The sequence below is a fragment of the Schistocerca cancellata genome, chromosome 11 (genome assembly GCF_023864275.1).
Source record: "Schistocerca cancellata isolate TAMUIC-IGC-003103 chromosome 11, iqSchCanc2.1, whole genome shotgun sequence".
Taxonomy (NCBI): Eukaryota; Metazoa; Arthropoda; class Insecta; order Orthoptera; family Acrididae; genus Schistocerca; species Schistocerca cancellata.
The window spans coordinates 114803237-114821374 of record NC_064636.1 but is presented as its reverse complement, the minus strand read 5'-3'; the positions used below and the strand labels follow the sequence as shown (position 1 = coordinate 114821374).

At 40.5% G+C, this 18138-nt stretch overlaps 2 protein-coding genes across 9 annotated transcripts in view; both read right to left on the bottom strand.

Moving 5' to 3' along the window:
* LOC126108499 (zinc finger protein 436-like) overlaps positions 1-16968 on the bottom strand; it is a 501483-nt gene extending 484515 nt beyond the window's left edge. For 2 of the 4 annotated variants that reach the window (XR_007523539.1, XM_049913754.1), the window contains exons 1-3: positions 16528-16659; positions 15173-15262; positions 1479-1541 (exon numbers count right to left, since the gene is read on the bottom strand). Coding sequence is in view for 3 of the 4 variants with exons in the window: in XM_049913754.1 (XP_049769711.1) it covers positions 1479-1541; positions 15173-15262; positions 16528-16641 (267 nt within the window). In the remaining variant the exon portion in view is untranslated. Of the gene's footprint in view, positions 1-1478; positions 1542-15172; positions 15263-15900; positions 16206-16527; positions 16660-16772 lie in introns of those variants that run through there. The other 2 variants (XM_049913755.1, XM_049913756.1) reach the window with 2 other exon arrangements.
* Positions 1-17325, bottom strand: part of LOC126108500 (zinc finger protein 93-like) — a 501709-nt gene extending 484384 nt beyond the window's left edge. Inside the window, exon 1 of one of the 5 annotated variants that reach the window (XM_049913764.1) lies at positions 16976-17325. Coding sequence is in view for 1 of the 5 variants with exons in the window: in XM_049913758.1 (XP_049769715.1) it covers positions 16494-16529 (36 nt within the window). In the remaining 4 variants the exon portion in view is untranslated. The other 4 variants (XM_049913765.1, XM_049913758.1, XM_049913766.1 and 1 more) reach the window with 4 other exon arrangements.
* Between the last annotated feature and the right edge of the window lie 813 nt (positions 17326-18138).

The window sequence follows — 18138 nt, the reverse complement described above, 5'->3', positions numbered from 1 at the left end:
CGTATTTGTAAATGTAGTATTTGGAGGAAGTACTAGGATGACTGTGGCTATTGTGCCAGGAAATCATGTGCACTTTGGAGGCTTTGAATCTACATTGTAGTTCTGGCAGACAATCACCACTAGGTTGTAACTAGGTACAGAGTAATAGAAAAAACACTTTTAGCATCTTTGTGTGGTTATTTTACAACAAAATGTCATTTACACAAGCTATGCCAACAATTTTAAGATTGTATAACAAATGGCATCTTTGCTAATCATAAAGTCATGGCTAGTTAAAGCAAACTGACAAAAACTTATGAGAAGAAAATGAATGTTTTTCATAGTGATAATCAGCACTCAACAAAGAATACTAAACTATTTGCAATACAAATATTTGCTAAATCTAACTACAACATTAATTTTGAATAGCCTTTGAGGGACTTACTACCACCATCATCATATGTACATATTTACTACAGAAATTACAACATTTTCGTGCTTTCCTTCCCTCCTCTTCACCACCCCACACACATGTACTGTGAATTCAGAAGATGTGTTTATGTGATCTGCCACATTTAAGGAAAAATGTATAAATTTATATGGACAAATAATTGTTTCAAATACCAGATGTTTACAGTTCATCAGACATTCCAAAAAGGATTCAATACAGAGAAGTAAGAACTTATTTCAAGTAAAAATTACTGAATGTATTAAGTAGAAATTTGCTTTTGACAAAAGGAAAAATTGAACACGGTTTTCCTGCCTTGATCACATGCTACAACAATGAGAATTTGGCAGGGTCCAGAATGCATACTTAGATGGCCGACTTATTCACACAACTAGTCATTAAGGCGTGGAATCTAGGCTCCAATCCCGGTCAAGGCAGCAATTTTCATATTTTGATTCGTACGTATATTATCACAATAACTCATAATTCCTATCTGTAGTGACATATGCAAGGAACTAATTCTTTAAATATACACACTAAAACTATTGCACAAGCTCACTGATACTACTTCGGCTAATGTTAAGAGAGGACGCCCCCCCCCCCCCCCCCAAGTCTTTGGTGTGGTGACAGTCTGAGTTGTAGCTAAGTCTGAGATCTAGGTTATGTTTGAAGGTGACAATTTGGCTGAGAGTTGGCAAAGCTAATGGATGTAAAAGCAGAAAAATCTTGTGGTGGTAATAAGCTGACTAGTAGTGAAGCCCCATCTTTATCTCCATGCCATACTGAAAAATACAAGGGAGGAGGTTCAAATTTAACTTTTACTGATACTTCAGTTCATTTAGTGTAAATTATAATGCTCTATTTTGCCTGCTTTCCCTAGTTTTCTGCCAGGGGCCTATAATATTACAATGAGTGTAATCATTACAGGCACTACAGTGAAAGCCTGAACGTCAATGGGGAGCTGCATTGCTTATCATTCCCATTATGATTACAACTGTGGCACAATTCAAATGTGCTTAATTTCATATAGTTACATAAATTCTTGAATTACCTCTTGATTCACACACTCTTGCAATTCTTCTTTCACGTTCGCAGTGGATGGGCAAACCTGGACCTGTGGTAATAATAAAACCACATAATTAGTGTGCTTAAGCAGTTGTAATTTTAATAGTTTTCTGTAAAACGTAGGACACTATTAAGTTTAACAATAATTATAATTTTATTACTAGTTCTTTTTCTCTGAGAGGAATTATCTCGAACAATGGAAACTCCAGGTTGGAATATCAGCAAAAGATAGAATGCTGCTGACTGTAAAGATGACATGTTAAACTGCAAACAAATACAATGAAAAGAAACTTACACATTAGTTTTGTCCTTTTCTGACTAAGGTAATCAGTAAGTGTCTTTTCACTGTGTCTGCCTGCAACTTAGTGTCTCATCTTTCCCTTATGTTATCGATATTCACATAGAAAAGATGTGTCATATATATCATAAACCATTTGCCAAGTAATGGAAAGTCAAGGATTGAATAAAAACAATAATATGAAGGTACATTACTACTCACCATATAGCGAAGATGCTGAGTCTCAGACACGCAAAGTGAAAAGACTGCTACAGTGGCCAGAGACAGTGGTCACATGTATGTGTATGCAAATTGTTTTTGTGAAAATGTGTATGGGCGTTTTCTACATCGAAAGGAAGCCTTTTGGCCAGAAGTTAAAATGCAAAATAAGTTTTTCTGTTGCCCCTGTGTTACTCAATGTTTCTTCTGTATGGTTAGTGATCATCTATTTTTTCGTAATATTGTTACAAATGACTTTCTCAACAGGTGATTTTCTTATACCTATGGATGATACACAAACCCGCTCAGTAACAAAATGTCCTGGATACAGGCATGACAATTCTTACACTGAAATCACAAAAATGTAGAGAAATGAGATTTTCAAAGTTCAGGGGCTGAGAGTTGGGGGATATTCATCCGTACCCTTTTTCTCCTAGGCTCAGCTTACACAGACTGACCCGTTTCAATGAAGACTTTCTTGATTAGGTAGTCAATTTGCTCCATTATATTCTAAGGGCTAATTTTGTGTGAGTTCTTGCATTTGTGTTTTTGTTGCTTCTCCTGAATTCTTCTACGTGAAAGAACTGAAAGAAGGAACACAAAATTCACAGTGACAGAAAAGTTTGTTTCAGTTTCCCCATTAAATTTCAGCCTTAAAACTGGACGATATTGAGACATTTTAAAGAAAACGAACAAGAACTACGTTTTAGCATTAATTTTAAGTGAGGATGTAATGGATTTTGGTCCAAAAAATATATTTTTCAAAAATATTATTTCCTTGATCTACACAGTTTAATCTATGTTGTGTGTGAATTTTATGATGATAGTAGCTTCAGAAATGCCTTTAAATTGTTAAACTGCTCTGCACTTGCGGCCACTCCCACCTTTTCTAACATTTGGGAAACTGCTTGCTTCAGCGGAGTTTGTCAGTGTGAAGGCTATTTTCTTTTGATAACTTCGGCTGACATCTATACCTTTGCCTGAAAACATTGTTGCATGTGGTTTATTTACATTTTGACAATACCAACACACATTATGGGTGGAAGGTTGAATTTGCAAACCTTCACATGGAAGTCAAGATTTATGCATAATGGGTAGTAGAAAAACTGTGTTTAGGAAATGGAGGTTTCATGAAAATCGGTTTACCAACAAAAAAAGAGGACATAGTTCGAAATTAAGCTTCCACATCAAAACTTGGAATAGGAGAATTGTACAGGTGTGTGAATAATGATATGGATACCACTGGATTCAGACTTACTGATTTAGATCTTGTCTGCCAGGTTAGAGCTTGTCTGTCAGCCTATAAAGTTTTCATGTTCATGTGTTAGCTGTAAAAATACAGAATGCACAATTGTTGTTGAAGAAAGAAGAGTGGGAATAGCCTGTGATTTTAAATTAATTTGTAATTTATGTGGCTATGAATTTTCATTTTTCTCCTCCAAAAAAATCGACACTGGTACATATGAAAGTAATTTATGTTAACATATGCTGTGAGATGCTTTGGACAAAGCAGAGAAGGAGGTAATTTATTTAATTTATTGTGTGGTTCCTTGAACACGCCTCCAACTTGTGCAAGGTTTGAACAAATAAATAAAGAAATGTCTGAATGTGTATGTGATACTGCCAAAGTTTCTATGAAGAAAGCAGTTGAGAAATTGGTGGAAATAAACAAAACAAGGAAAAAAAATAGATCCTAGAGTAGGTATTCATGACAGTGAATATCCTACAAATGTTACTGACCCATGTGTGTCTGCAGTTGGGACCTGGATGAAAAGGGGTCACACAGCCCTGTATGGAGTTGCATCTGTTATAGGAACTGACTCAGGTAAAGTTTTAGATGTAGAAATTATGTCTAAATACTGCCACCAGTGTGCAACAAGGAAAATGTCCAACAATGAAGACAGTGAGAAACTGTGGAAAGAAAGGCATGCAGTAGCATGCTCTAATAATTATAGTGGCTCAAGTGGGGACATGGAGGCTGCTGCAGTTGTTAGGATGTTTTCCAGATCTGAGGACCAGTATGGTGTCAGAGATACTAAATACCTTTATGATGGGGACTCCTCTTTGTTCAAAGCTGTGACAGACAAAAATCTGTACAATACAACAATAGAAAAGTAGGAATGTGTTTGCCAAATCCAAAAGAGGCTTGGTGTTAGGCTTCGTCGCTTGCTGAAAGAGAAGAAAGGTGAAGTACGTGAAGCTGGAAAACCACTAGGAGGAAAAAGCAGGTTTACTCTGGAAGAAATTGGTTCTCTTCATTTATTTTATGGGAGAGCTATCAGGAAAAACCCACACAATTTAGAGGTAATCAGGCATGTTGCGTGGGCAATTTTTTTCCACAAACTATCCACCGACAAAACACCAATGCACAATCTGTGTCCGATAGGCAATTGGTGTACATTCAACAACAGAAATGCAGAAATGGGATGTATTCACATAAACACTAATTACCAGAACTTTTTTTTTAGGGCACTCAACTACTAAGGTCATTAGCGCCTAGTCACAAATGTTAGAGAACTAATAGCATAGAAAAACGCAAAGGGGCAAAAACAGGAAGTACTTACAAAGATGCAGATAAACAAAATAAAAGTGTTAGATTTTCTTGAACAAGTCCGTCAATGTCATAAAAATAAGAATACGAGCAGCTGCTCGAGTGTCATCAGCTAAAAGTTCCTGTAAGGTAGACAGCAGACACAGGACAACACGAGAGTGAATAAAATGGGGACAGGACAATAAAATATGGTGCACCATCAATGGATGACCAAAGGGGCACTGTGGGGCGGGATCACCGAACAACAGGTAGCGGTGGCTAAATCGTCAATGCCCAATCCGCAACCTGGCCAAAATGACCTCCTCTCGCCGGGAAGGGTGTGAGGAGGTCGTCCAAGCCATCAGGATCGGTTTTATGGCCCTAACCCCACTAACATCAGTTGATGAGACACAAAGCACACCAACATGGCCAGGAATCCACAAAAAAAGGACACAAGTGCCAGTATCAGCTAGTGACTGAAGGGACCGTTGAATTCATTGCACGAGAGGGTGGTCTGAATATGGGTCACCGAGACACTGAATGGCGCTCAAAGAATCAGAGCAGATGCATAGGGAGAATGACGATGGCGGCAGATATACTGAACAGCCTGATAGAGAGCAAAAAGCTCAGCTGTAAAGCTTGAACACTGATCAAGGAGCCACTATTGAAAGGTATCATCCCCAACGACAAAGGCACATCTGACACCAGCAGTAGTCTTGGAGCCATCTGTGTAAATAAAAATGTTATTAGCAAGCCTCGAACGAAGTTTGACAAACCTCGAGCAGTATATCGAATCCGGGGTCCTCTCCTTCAAGGTGAACGCGAACCTGAGCCTGGAGCCAAGGTGGCGTCGGGCTCTCACCCACTCGAAAAGTCGTAGGGAGGGTAAAATCAAGTTGCTGAAGCACGCGACGAAAAGCGAACTCCAGGAGGTAACAGGACAGAGACATACAGACTGTATTGGCAGGCGAAAGAGTCATCAAAGAAGAAGAAATATGACAGATGGTGGGGCATTGACATCAGTCGCCAGGCGTACCGACAAAGAAACATATCGTGCCAGTAGTCGAGCGGTAATTTGGCAGCATCGGCACACAGACTCTCAACAGGGTGGGTGTAGAATGCTCCAGTCACCAGACGTAACCCCTGATGGTGGATAGAGTTTAGATGGCGTAAGATGGACGGCCGGGCAGAGGGGTAGGCAAAGCTCCCATAATCCAGCTTTAATCGGGCAATGGACCGATATAAGCGAAGCAGGACCATTCGATCTGCTCCCCATGACGTCCCGCTGAGAACACGGAGGACATTTAGGGAACGGGTACAATGAGCAGCCAAGTAAGAAACATGTGGAGACCAACAAAGTTTCCTGTCAAATGTAAGACCTAAAATTTTTGTTGTCTCCACGAATGGGAGAGCAACAGGACCGAAATGTAAGGTTGGGGGAAGAAACTGTTTGTAATTCCAGAAGTTCATACAGACCGTTTTCTCACCAGAAAAATGGAAACTGTTAGCGACACTCCAGGAATATAGACGGTCTAGACAATGCTGAAGACAGCGCTCCAGGAGACATGTTCTCTGAGCGCTGCAGTAAATCGTAAAGTCGTCCACGAAAAGGGAGCCTGAAACGTCAGCTGGAAGGCAATCCATTATTGGATTGATAGCTATGGCAAAAAGGGCCACGCTCAAAACGGAGCCCTGGGGCACCCCATTCTCCTGGTGTCTTAAGCCTTCTCCAAATCGAAGAACACAGCCACCGTCTGGTGCTTACACAAAAAGTTGCTCATAATGAAAGTTCACAAGGTGGTCAACAGCAGAGCGGCGCCTACGAAAGCCACATTGGGCATTGGTAAGAAGGCGTCGAGATTCAAGGAGCCAAACCAATCGAGAATTTACCATGTTCTCCGTCATGTTGCAGATGCAGCTGCTAAGGGAGATGGGGCAATAACTTGAAGGAAGGTGTTTGTCCTTTTCTGGTTTGGGTATGAGAACAACAATTGCTTCACACCAGCGTGTGGGAACATGACCTTCAGTCCAGATGTGATTATAAGCGTGAAGAAGAAAGCCTTTACCTGCAGGAGAAAGGTTCTTCAGCATCTGAATACGGATACCATCGGGCCCCAGAACAGAGGATCAGGACGGGTGAGTGCACTTTCGAGTTCCCACACGGTGAAGGTAGCATTGTAACTTTCACAATTCAAAGACTGGAAAGAAGTTGGCCGTGCCTCCTCTGCTTGTTTTCAGGGGAGGAAGAAAGGGTGGTAATGGGCAGAGATCAAAACCTCTGCGAAAAAGTGGCCGAAGGTATTGGAGACATCATCAGGACCCACAAGGACTTCATTCGCTACAGTCACGCCAGAAATCGGGGAGTGGACCTTGGTGCCAGATAGCCAGTGCAGGCCACCCCAGACAACCGAACGAGGAGTAAAACTGTTGAATGAGCTGGTGAAAGCCACCCAGCAAGCCTTTTTGCTTCCTTTGATAACACGACAACATTGTGCAATGAGTCGTTTGTAACTGATACAGTTCGCCATCATACGGTGGCGTTGGAAGGAGTGTAAAGCACGTCGCCGAGCACGAATAGCATCACTGCATGCTGTAGCCCACCAGGGGACTGGGACTCGCCGTGGAGAAGAGGAAGTACAAGGGATTGGATATTCGGCAGCAGTGAGAATAACGTTTGTGAGGTATGCAACCTGACTATCGCAGCTGGAGAAGTTTTGATCATTGAAGGTCGCCAGGGAGGTGAAAAGCTCTTAGTCAGCTTTAGATATGTTCCAACTAGTGGAACGTGGAGAAGGGGTGTGATGCAAGAGATGGATTACGCAGGGGAAATGGTCGCTGGATTAAGTGCCAGACAGAACATACCACTCGAACCGACGTGCAAGTTGGATAGTGTATAATGAGAGGTCCAAGTGAGAATAGGTATGTGTTGCGTCCGAAAGGAAGGTAGGTGCACCGGTATTTAGGCAGACTAGATTGAGGTGGTTGAAAAGGTCTGCCAAGAGGGAGCCTCTCGGGCAGGATGCTGGAGAGCCCCAAAGGAGACGGTGGGCATTACGGTCTCCAATAAACAAAAATGGTGTAGGAAGCTGAGCAATCAATTGCATCATGTCTGCCGTAGTAAAGGCAGACAATGATGGAGTGTAAACAGTATAAATGGAAAATGTGAAAGCGGAGAGAGTAATTCGGATGGCAAGTAACTGCAAATCTGTGTGCAATGTGATTGGATCATAGCAGACATTATCCCGAACCAGCAACATGACCCCTCCATGAGCCGGAATACCTGCCACAGGGGGTAGGTCGAAACGCATGGAGGTATAGTGTGCCAGGTCAATATGATCGCATGGGCGTAACTTCATTTCTTGGAGACCTACAAGGGGGCAGTGCATTCGAAGGGGCAATTTTAGCTCCTCTCGGTTGTACCAAATGGCACAAATATTCGATTGAAGAAGTGCCATTATGAAAACAAAAAGAAAAAGCACAAACAAGAAAAGGTCAACTCGATGGCCACTGAGGGTCTGGCTTCGAGGGAGCGCTGGTGCTGCAGTTGATAGGTGGTGAGTCATGGTCCATCAACTCAACAGTTGTGTCTGCCATCTTCCTGAGCTGGTCAGGAGGGGCAGCTTCCTCCGCCGGTGAAAGGCCAGATGATCGGCTACCAGCGGGGCGGCCTGGCGAAACTGAAGATAGCCGGGGATGTCAACCGCTGGGTGGTGCAGGAGAAGTCTTGTTTATATGAGCCTTCTTTGAAGAATTACGTTATGTCAAAACAAGAGTTGATGGCTATGTAGTTTGAGTAGGCAAGAAATCCTCGCGTGTTGGTTCTTTCTTCGAAGGTCCAAACATCTGATTTAGAGGTCCTTGTCCTAGCAGTACCAGATGATGATGTTTGAGCCTTAGGGTCGGTGGGAGTAAGAAGAGACATTGATGGGGCGATTTTAGCACTGGCCAATCTGACGACCAAATCACTAAATGTTAGATCACATGTCTGTGTAGCTACCTCCCTGGTAGGCCAAGGAGAGGCGAGAACCGTACTGTATTTACCTGCCAGAAGCACAGTGGGCTTTCTGCTATTGAATAACTTGCGAGCAGCCGAGGTCGACACCTTCTCTTTCACTTGAATTTCCTGTATACTTTTCTCATCTTTGTAGATGGGGCAGTCGCGAGAGGAGGCAGCATGGTTGCCCATACAGTTGATGCAATGAGGGTACGGAGGTGGACATTCACCCTCATGGGCGTCCCTGCCACAGGTAATGCATTTAGCCCCACCTGAACAAGACTGCCGTGTATGATTAAACTGCTGACATTGGTAACACCTTGTAGGGTTGGGTACATACGGCCGAACAGGAATGATCTCATAACCCGCTTTAATTCGTGAAGGCAACTGCACAGTGTCGAATGTCAGGAATATAGTTCTGGTCGGTATGAGGTCCTTGTTGATCCTTTTCACAACCCGATCGGAAAGGAAAGACAGAATCTCCTCATCAGTTAGTCTGTAGAGTGACCTGGTACACACCATGCCACATGACGCGATGAATTCAAGGTGTGGTGGGCCTCCACCTGTACAGCAAATGTGTGTAAGAGTGTGGCTCGAAGTAATTTTTGGGCCTGGAAGGTGCTCTCTGTCTCCAACAGCAAGGTACTGTTGCGCAACCAACTACAAGATTTCACTGGTCCGGCAATCGCACCTACACCCTTCTGAATGACAAAAGGGTTGACTGTTGAGAAATCGTGACCATCAGATATTGTGACAACAAGAAACTTTGGTGCTGGTGGTAGAATTTTCGAAACAGGAGTTTCATCTAGCTTTCGTTTTTGGGCAGAAGACATGGAAGAAGAAGAAGAAGAAGAAGAAGAGAAATTTATTACGGATGAATCCCCCATGATTGCCAGTGTCTCCGATGGTGCGCTCCTTCCTTGTGGGGGGCCTCTCAGAGGGCACTCCCGCCTTAGGTGATTGTTCACACCTCAGGACACATCTCCCGAGAAACGAACGGAGGGACCAATCAGCATGCTCGGAAGGTAACAGCTCAGGCAATCACCACTTCCTAGGCCTGGCCTTTATCAGGGGGTACATACGTGCCTTACTTGTGTACCCAGGGCGAGGAATTACGTGTTACCACGTCACCGGCTACGTGTGTGAACGCCTGGGTCGGCGTTCAGACACGCACAGGGAGGAAAGAGAGAAAGGGATAGGGGGACAGAAGAAAGAATCTCAAACGCCAAAGTGAAGAACAAGACACGGAAAAGAAGACAAGGAGAATAGGGCAAGGAGAATGAGGCAGAGATAGAAGTAAGGATATGAAAGCACGAAGAAGAGTGAACGTAGGGAAAGACCAATAGAGGAAGAAAGCGTGAGGATGGAGAAAAAACAAAGGAAACAGAATCCTGGAGTTTTCAAATGTCTGTCTCCAGACGAAGGCTCGATACATTATTCCCAAGAAGAGGGAGTGTGAAGGGGAGGTATTGGGGGGGGGGGAGGATTGGGGACGAGGAGGGATGGGAAAGGGGGATAGGGCAGACTGGAAAGGAAGAAGAACTGCAATAGCTCAGGGCCCCGTGCACGCCACGCACGTATCCACAAAAAGAGTTGTGGACCACAGAACCTGTTATGAATGTATTGAAGCCCACATTCATGATTTATTAAGGAAGTGTCTTCACAGAAAGACACAACATGCAAATGAAAGCCTGAAAGCCTCAGTAATTTAATTTGGATTACACACTCAAAAAGAACATTCTGTGGACTTGAAGTACTTAAAATAAGTGTCTATGATGCAGTTTTATGTTACAATAACAGATATAATGGCAGATTTGAAGTGCTGAAGAGAGTTGGTATAGATCCTGGTGTGTTTACAACAAAAGTATTTTACACCATCGACAATAGCAGGGTCAAGAAAGCTAATAGATCAGTATCTTACCTGAAAATACAGGCCGGGCACATTCGAAAAGGAGGGAAGAGAAACATGGCGGATTTTAAAATTAAGGTAAGCTTATTACATGTATAAGTATGAGAAGAAAATCTTTGAACCTCATTTTCTCTGTTTGACATCGCTTACATTATTAGAAGCCTTTTCTCAAGAAGTACATGTGCTAATCCTATGAAATTTTCAGGAACTGTTCAAACGTGTTGCTGTCTCTCTAGAACTTAGAACTACGAGATCCTGCAATTACATTCTGATTTTTAGATGATTGTATGTAGAAAAAAAAAGTTAATTTTGGATATGCAAAATTAAAAACTCTGTTAATGATACAATTTGTACCATAAATTAATAACTGTAGTTCAGTGGTTTTATAACCTTATCAGGATCCTACAATTAAATTTTCAGATTAACTGCATGATTAGAATGAGTTATGGCGTTTTATAAAAGGACAATAAAAAATTCAAAATTACCATTTCTGGAAAAATATTAATCCTGCATATTTTATTATATTTTTCCATTAAAACACAACTCAGCTGCTTTACACATGTAAAATTTTGGATTTGTAAATTAATAAATATGGCTTTAATGACTTATTAAATAAATGTTTACACTTCCCATTACATCCCACCTTAAGCCATGTAATTCACCAGAAGTTGACAGTGACATTTAAGTACAATACATAATGCTTGTTATCAACAACCAACAGCACATCACATGATTAAGTTCTGTGTGAGTATTAACACACAAATAATTAATATGACTGCTCCAGATGTAGATTGGGAATGTAAATACGTGCTGGATAAAAGGCAATGAAAATTTTAATTCTCCTATTGTGTAATAACAGCCCAGCCTCAATATCATTCTTTGGGATGGGCATAAACAGAGGAGAAGTGATGGAGATACTTTTTGCCTTCCACCTTGTACACCTGCTTAGGGCTACCTCACAACATACTTTTTGGGGAAATTTGTGTACTGGGCAAGAAGTACACACCAAATACCACATGAGGCCGCCACCAACATACAGGCACAAACCCTTGCCTGACATCTATCAGTTCCACGTGAGCAGCCTCCAGATGGTGCTCCCTAACACACACTTCTTCCTGCTTCTGCGCCACCTCCTTCAGCACATCATGTATGTCCACCCATAGTGTAGACAGCCAATAGGAAATAATGTCAACTGCAGACTACACAGCTTTTGCCTCCACTGGGCAGACAGGGATATTCCCACTGAAGGACTCAAAATACAATGGGATGCAGAAGCAGACAAACGAACAGTTCCGCACCAGCAGCCAGACAGTAGTTTCAGTGTTGGCAACTCTCACACAATACTCTGAAGATTACCTTCTGACACTACAGTTGCTGTTCACAGAGAACCATGAACACTTACAGAGTCTTTGCAAAGATTTCTATCAGTGACTATATCAGACTGTCAAGAGACTGCAAAATTAGTTAGATACCACTGCATCATGTTCATGACATCATCCGCCATACAACAAAGTTTAGCAAAGTTAAGTACCATTTTGTAAAATACTCTTAATAAATGTTATTTGTTATTTCTTACTGGGTTGTGACATCTTTGTAATAGCACATTCTGTCACAGTATGAGTTTCCGTAGTATAGCATGCCACTATCAACATTAAGGAACTGTAGCAGAGAAACATTTTTTCTCCTATCAAGTATATTTACACTGAATTCACAGTGACATTCTGCTACTACATTTACAACGAACAATCCTCACAGAGGGATAAAATACGTCAATATTCAGTTTGAACACAGAACTGTTAAACACGCATTTGGTACAATGACTTACAATGTGATACTGGCCAAACAAATAAAAACAACTGCTGGAAAAGTGGGAAGAGTGGTCAAATGCATCTATTTATGACATAAAATACAGACTGTGTAGGAAGTTCTATGTATTTTTGCTATGTAAGTGGCTTTCAATTAACATGATATACTAAATATGGTTTTTGAAGGGTCCAAGGAGGTTCAGTCCATCCACTCAATATGTGAGAGAAGCTTCCATGTGACATCCATTGTTAAGCAGTGTTCAAATCATCAAAACTAGTATTCATCAAATACAACTTTAATCTTATAAGACTTATTTTAATTGAAGTTTATCTCCCTTATCAAATTGTAACACAGTATTTACTAGAAAATCTGAACCTGCCAATCTCAACCACCTCAACTGACATCACAATTAAAATAGTAATCATACACCACTTGCAAATATTGAAAAGGGGTAAAATAAATGCAATAACAAGAATTATAGTTATTCTCAGGGTAGAGGACTTGGTTATGCCTACTCAAAACCCAACTGTCACCTTACAAAATAATATGCAGCATGGGCTATGGTGAAGGTCATCATTCCACTCAAAACATAATATACAAACAGAGTTACATTATCAGTATTCTACTATATCTCTCTGCATGGCATTACAGAAGGATTCAATTCAACCTGTTTGCTCTGAACCATAAGATGGAAGCGGCTACATCCAGCATATACAAAATGGTTACAATGATGTCACTAAATACACACGCAAACAAACGCAAAGAAAAATAAGTATGATACAATGTTTCACTCCAAAAATAATAAACTGAAACTAACAGGACAACCACAGAAAATTGGGGTTTTAAGGTGGGGATAAGTCAAATACGCAACAATAACTACACTACGCCGAAACAAATAATATCCAAAAAACTTTACATTACAACATTGCATTACACCAACAAAACCTCAGAAATTGGACATTTCCCTATATAGCTCATGTCGAAAAAAAAAAAAAAACACCTACAACTCCGAAGGTGGAACCAAAACCCCAACAACTCAAATACTCCATAAAAAATCTTCTGTCAGCAATAGTAATCCAAATGAGATTGCAGGTTGTAAGAGTGCCGCTTCCCCTCCTTATAACTGATTTAATTGCCCCCAAAGCCCCTTTACCATGTTACTACAAGCCTCACTGTCACAACCCTGTAACTCAGTACTGTGGTTAACTACTCAATGATTATAACCCCTCTTCCCCAAACACCCTATACGACAAAAATGCATCAGAAACAATAGTGCTAACCCCTCAATATATTCTTCAATCAGACCCACTAATTACCTCTTACTGCAGCTCAGTAAAACCCTAAAAACACAATCAGCGTACCCATCCCCTGAAGTAACAATCACCCTCCCCCCCAAACACCCACAAACCAACCACAGAACTGCCCCTCCCATACTTCCTCTTACCATACTGTGATTTATCAATTTCATCAACAACCACACCTGGCCCAACCAACTTCCTGCTACATTTCATGTACTCCGCACAAACCTCTCGACAAACAGATATCCAATCCAAAACAGTTCTCTCTCTCACAGCAGTCTCATATGCAGAAATATTTATAAAGGACTTACAACAAAAATAATAAGATAGCAAGACAATCTCCCACAGGGCTAATCTAGAATTCTCAAACCAGGTACCCCATTTCATAGATCGCCAGGTATGTTGGCACTGACATCACATATACATGTCACTGGCCTGAGCCACCGGAACTCTTGTCAACCTCATATTGTCACCACAAATGTGACACCTAACACATTCAGCAGTAAGACCGCCCATCTGCAGAAACCGTTTGTGTGACAGACACCATATCACCACCCTCGCAGAATGTAACGATGCACTCATGTATTTCACTGTCATATCCACACCCAACAAAAAAATCAATGAAAATCATAGACCCCTGTAAGCACAGCCAACACCAATCTAATCAGACATAACAAAAATGCCAAACATATAAACAAAAAACCTTAATAACTACTGTAAACACTTCCACAACCCACACTGCCCCACCAACTACTTGAACTGAAGACCACGTTAGCACAATACAGGCCAAAACTCAAATGAACTCGGTACACACCTAAAACTCAGCATGTCCACTTCCACCCTCACAGGACACCATCCAAAAACAATTCAACATCTACAAGTAAAACCAACTCAACATCACAACACCACCATTATGTCATGAGTCAAAGCAACAAGTGGAATCGGTTGCTTCTGTTGACCCCTGTGCACGTATGACATCATATGCCAAATCATTCCACCAAGGGTTACAGCCGAGGCCTGGTATCGATTGGTTCAACCCACAATATCACTGAAATTGTAACTATCACAGTGCAAGAAGAGTGCTATCAACTATTTATTGAGGTGCAGTAATGAATTTTATCTGAAATGAAATTTACTGACATGCTGTTTACATATTCAAAGAGAACTGCTAATGTATATATTAGAATATAGAAGCTTAATTATCACACCAGTGATCACAATAAACATCTCTTCAACCTTACTTACAAAACAAATATTTTCTGTGCCAGCAAACATCGAATGTTAATAAAAAATTACTATAAGTCTACCTAACTTTCTAGCTGCAAATTAAAGTTGATATTTAAAAGAAGCAGATCAGAATACGCTCCATGTTTATGCTTATGTATTATAAATGTCAATGAGTAGTGATTTAAGAAGTTCTCTAGCTTCTGCTAAATATTTAATCCAAACTATTCCCTCTGTCTGATGTTCAACACACATTTTATTCACAGTGTTGTGGATCATTACGTTTAACAAAAAGATCTGGATTCTGTATTACACTGCATTCTCCTTACTCCCAACCATATCACTGATTTATGTTTATTCATTCAGAACACTACATACAGAAATTATTAAAACAATGGTAAGATATACAAGAAAACTACTTACAGTGGAGTCTGGCACAGCCGATATCTCATCTGTTGGCTCTGTTTTTATCCAAATAATGTTTCTGTAATCCATTGTTGCAGTGTGAAGGCCCTGAAAAACAAGTAATCAGATAAAAACAGTCATATTCAAAATTCATTATCACAATAAGATAAATCATGAACAGCATCAACATATGAGCCAGTGCACACAAAACAAATTTAACACTGCCTAAAGAAAACAAATTGTAATTTGTAACAGATCGACAGCTCTCTGGTTAAGAAGAGCTGAAACAAATTACCTGAAAATATCAGATCAAAATCACATGCAATGGAAAAAAATATTATTGATGTTTCTTTGAAACAGGGGCCAATGGTACACTATAATAATGTAGGCATTATGAGACATGAAACTCCAAAATTCCAAATGAATTATAATTTCAGCAATATGGCCATACAAAGCGACTCATACAAGCAAAGTGATTTTTCCTAGTAAAACGATTTACTACAGCCAACCTCGATTCAACATATGATGAGAAAATTTGAAATGAAGCTTGCAGCCTTCTGTGAGCTCAATGCTTTTAAATATATTATGGACGTTTGGTAATGAATGCTGTCATCCAACACAATTATAATCCGATTCTTACTGATATAACCAAGAACGAAAGAGAATTTGTATTTCTTAATCGCATATAAGACACTGAAAAGCTTACTCTCTGAACACAGATGTCATTCTATACACTGTTTACTCACTTATTAAGTTGCAGGCATAAATGAAATTCTGCCCCTTCTGAATTCAGCAGCCTTCAGACGGTAATTTTATCAGGCAATTTAATATGCATTTCATCCCCATCATAACTGTATATACAAATGTAGAACAACTACTGCCACGGCGGAATCTTTAATAATTCCCGTACTTAATTTCATACTAGAGAAGTGCTCAAAACTTTCTGAACAGCCACAGTAAACAACAGACATGGCCTAATACCTTCTACAGCATTTTCTTTCATTCCAATACAAACATTATCTGATAAGATGTATAAATTACTGGTATTTGAATCTGAAATACTAAGATTAGTACCCAATTTCACACGCAATAATCCGGAGCAGCTACACAGCTAACACACTTCTTGTCTCTTCACAACTAGGTACATCATCAGCGGCGGCAAGCAAGTTAACATAAACATACTAGTATAGTGATTGTACGAATTTCATTACACGTCGTCTCTCGCCCATCACAAAGTATTTAACGACGATTTTCACTTGAGATCGCAAGATAAAGAAACTGCCTTTTACAAACTACGGGAAAACATATGCATAGATTTCATGTCATGTGGACAAATTACCGGGCACTTTACAAGACGATATGGGCCTACGTACATGTAATATTTTCATAACTTGCAACTTCATGGAAGTTAACAGCAATGTTTTATCGAGATAACATAACCTAAAACACCTGCACAAGCTGTCCCTCTCGACACTCCGTCGCCACATTTTCCAAGCGTTACCCAATCACAGTTATTCAGATGTCGATAAAATCGCAGTGAAGTTTGTCGGCTAAATCATATTAAACTGTTACGACATTGATATAAATAGATACGAGTGTTTCGTAAAAATATACTCACAAGTTGCTTCATGGGTCCTACCCAGTCATAATAGAAAGGAAATTGTAGTTGGGTTTATGTTCGAAAATAAATTTTCGTTCTTTCATGTATATAATCCTCCTCACTTTTTTATTGCTCGGAGGACGCAGTTTTTATTTATTCTACTGGCTACAACATCGCGACCACTTCGCTAGAATCAAGAATGGCTGCTTAATGATGAGTACCTAACAGGAAAGATGTTTTCATCTTGGGGTTGTAGTTCGTATTTTTTCATTTTTGATGCAAGTTCGACAAGCAGTGATTCTGTGGATATTGCAAAGCATATTTTACATTCTCTCTAGAGGCATGAAAAAGCGGAATCACAAAAAATGACGAACTAGAGGAAAATATCAGCCATACTACATAAGTCAGACACCCACATAAACGTCAGTATTTAATACTAATAAAATAAATGAACCCCTGATGATCGTAGAACTTCACTCGAAAACGTCTAAAAGTTAAACAAACAAGAATTTGTGTTTGCTCATGACACAACTGTCTGTTATACAACCAAAGGTATTCATCGTCAGACGTCAATGGATGGTACTACAAGATAGGTTCACCTTCACCTCTTCCACATCTCGTTTTCTTTGAACGCAATACGTTTTCCTTGTTGGTAAATCGGTAGGAGTCTTGAGTCTAAAGCCCGGTCCACACGCAACGATCTGTCTGCGCAGACATCGGCGCAGATGTCTGTACATGCAAAAGATCGCTGCAAATGTGGTGTGTTCACACGACACAAACCCCAATCTACTACTCGCTTGCCATCTATCGGTGTAGCAAAGAAATATCAGTGGCAAACGATTACGCTCACCGTAAACGTCAAAAATGTAATTCAGTTATTTTGAAATATAGAAATGTAGGAAGTTCTATTGTGGTCTGTGTTCGCAGCTTGTGTTGCAAAAAACATTCAGACCAACCGCAGGAAACATAGAAAGTGGTCAAAATGGTGTAGACAGTGGCTGCTAAAGCGAAAGCAGTTTTCTCACGTACATTTAGTGCGAGAGTTGCAGGGCGAACCTGTTTTGTTTTACATTACTTCGTGTTCCATTTCCTGGAACATTGACACTCCAATTTCATCTTCAATTGTACTCCTGCTTGGTCTTGGCGTTTCTTGATCACTAAGAAAGCCAAGCAGATCAAAATACCATAACATTGGCTGGTATACTTGATCTACTCTTACACCAGATCTTCTAGATCTCTGAACTTTGGATAACTCTTTTCGGTAAACAGTTCGCTGACAGACTTAATTTACTTGACTTGCCTTCATGAATCATCCTTCAGGAGAGCGTAAATAGTTTCAAATGTGTTGGGTATTATTTTACTCGACGCTTGTTTCGATATTGCA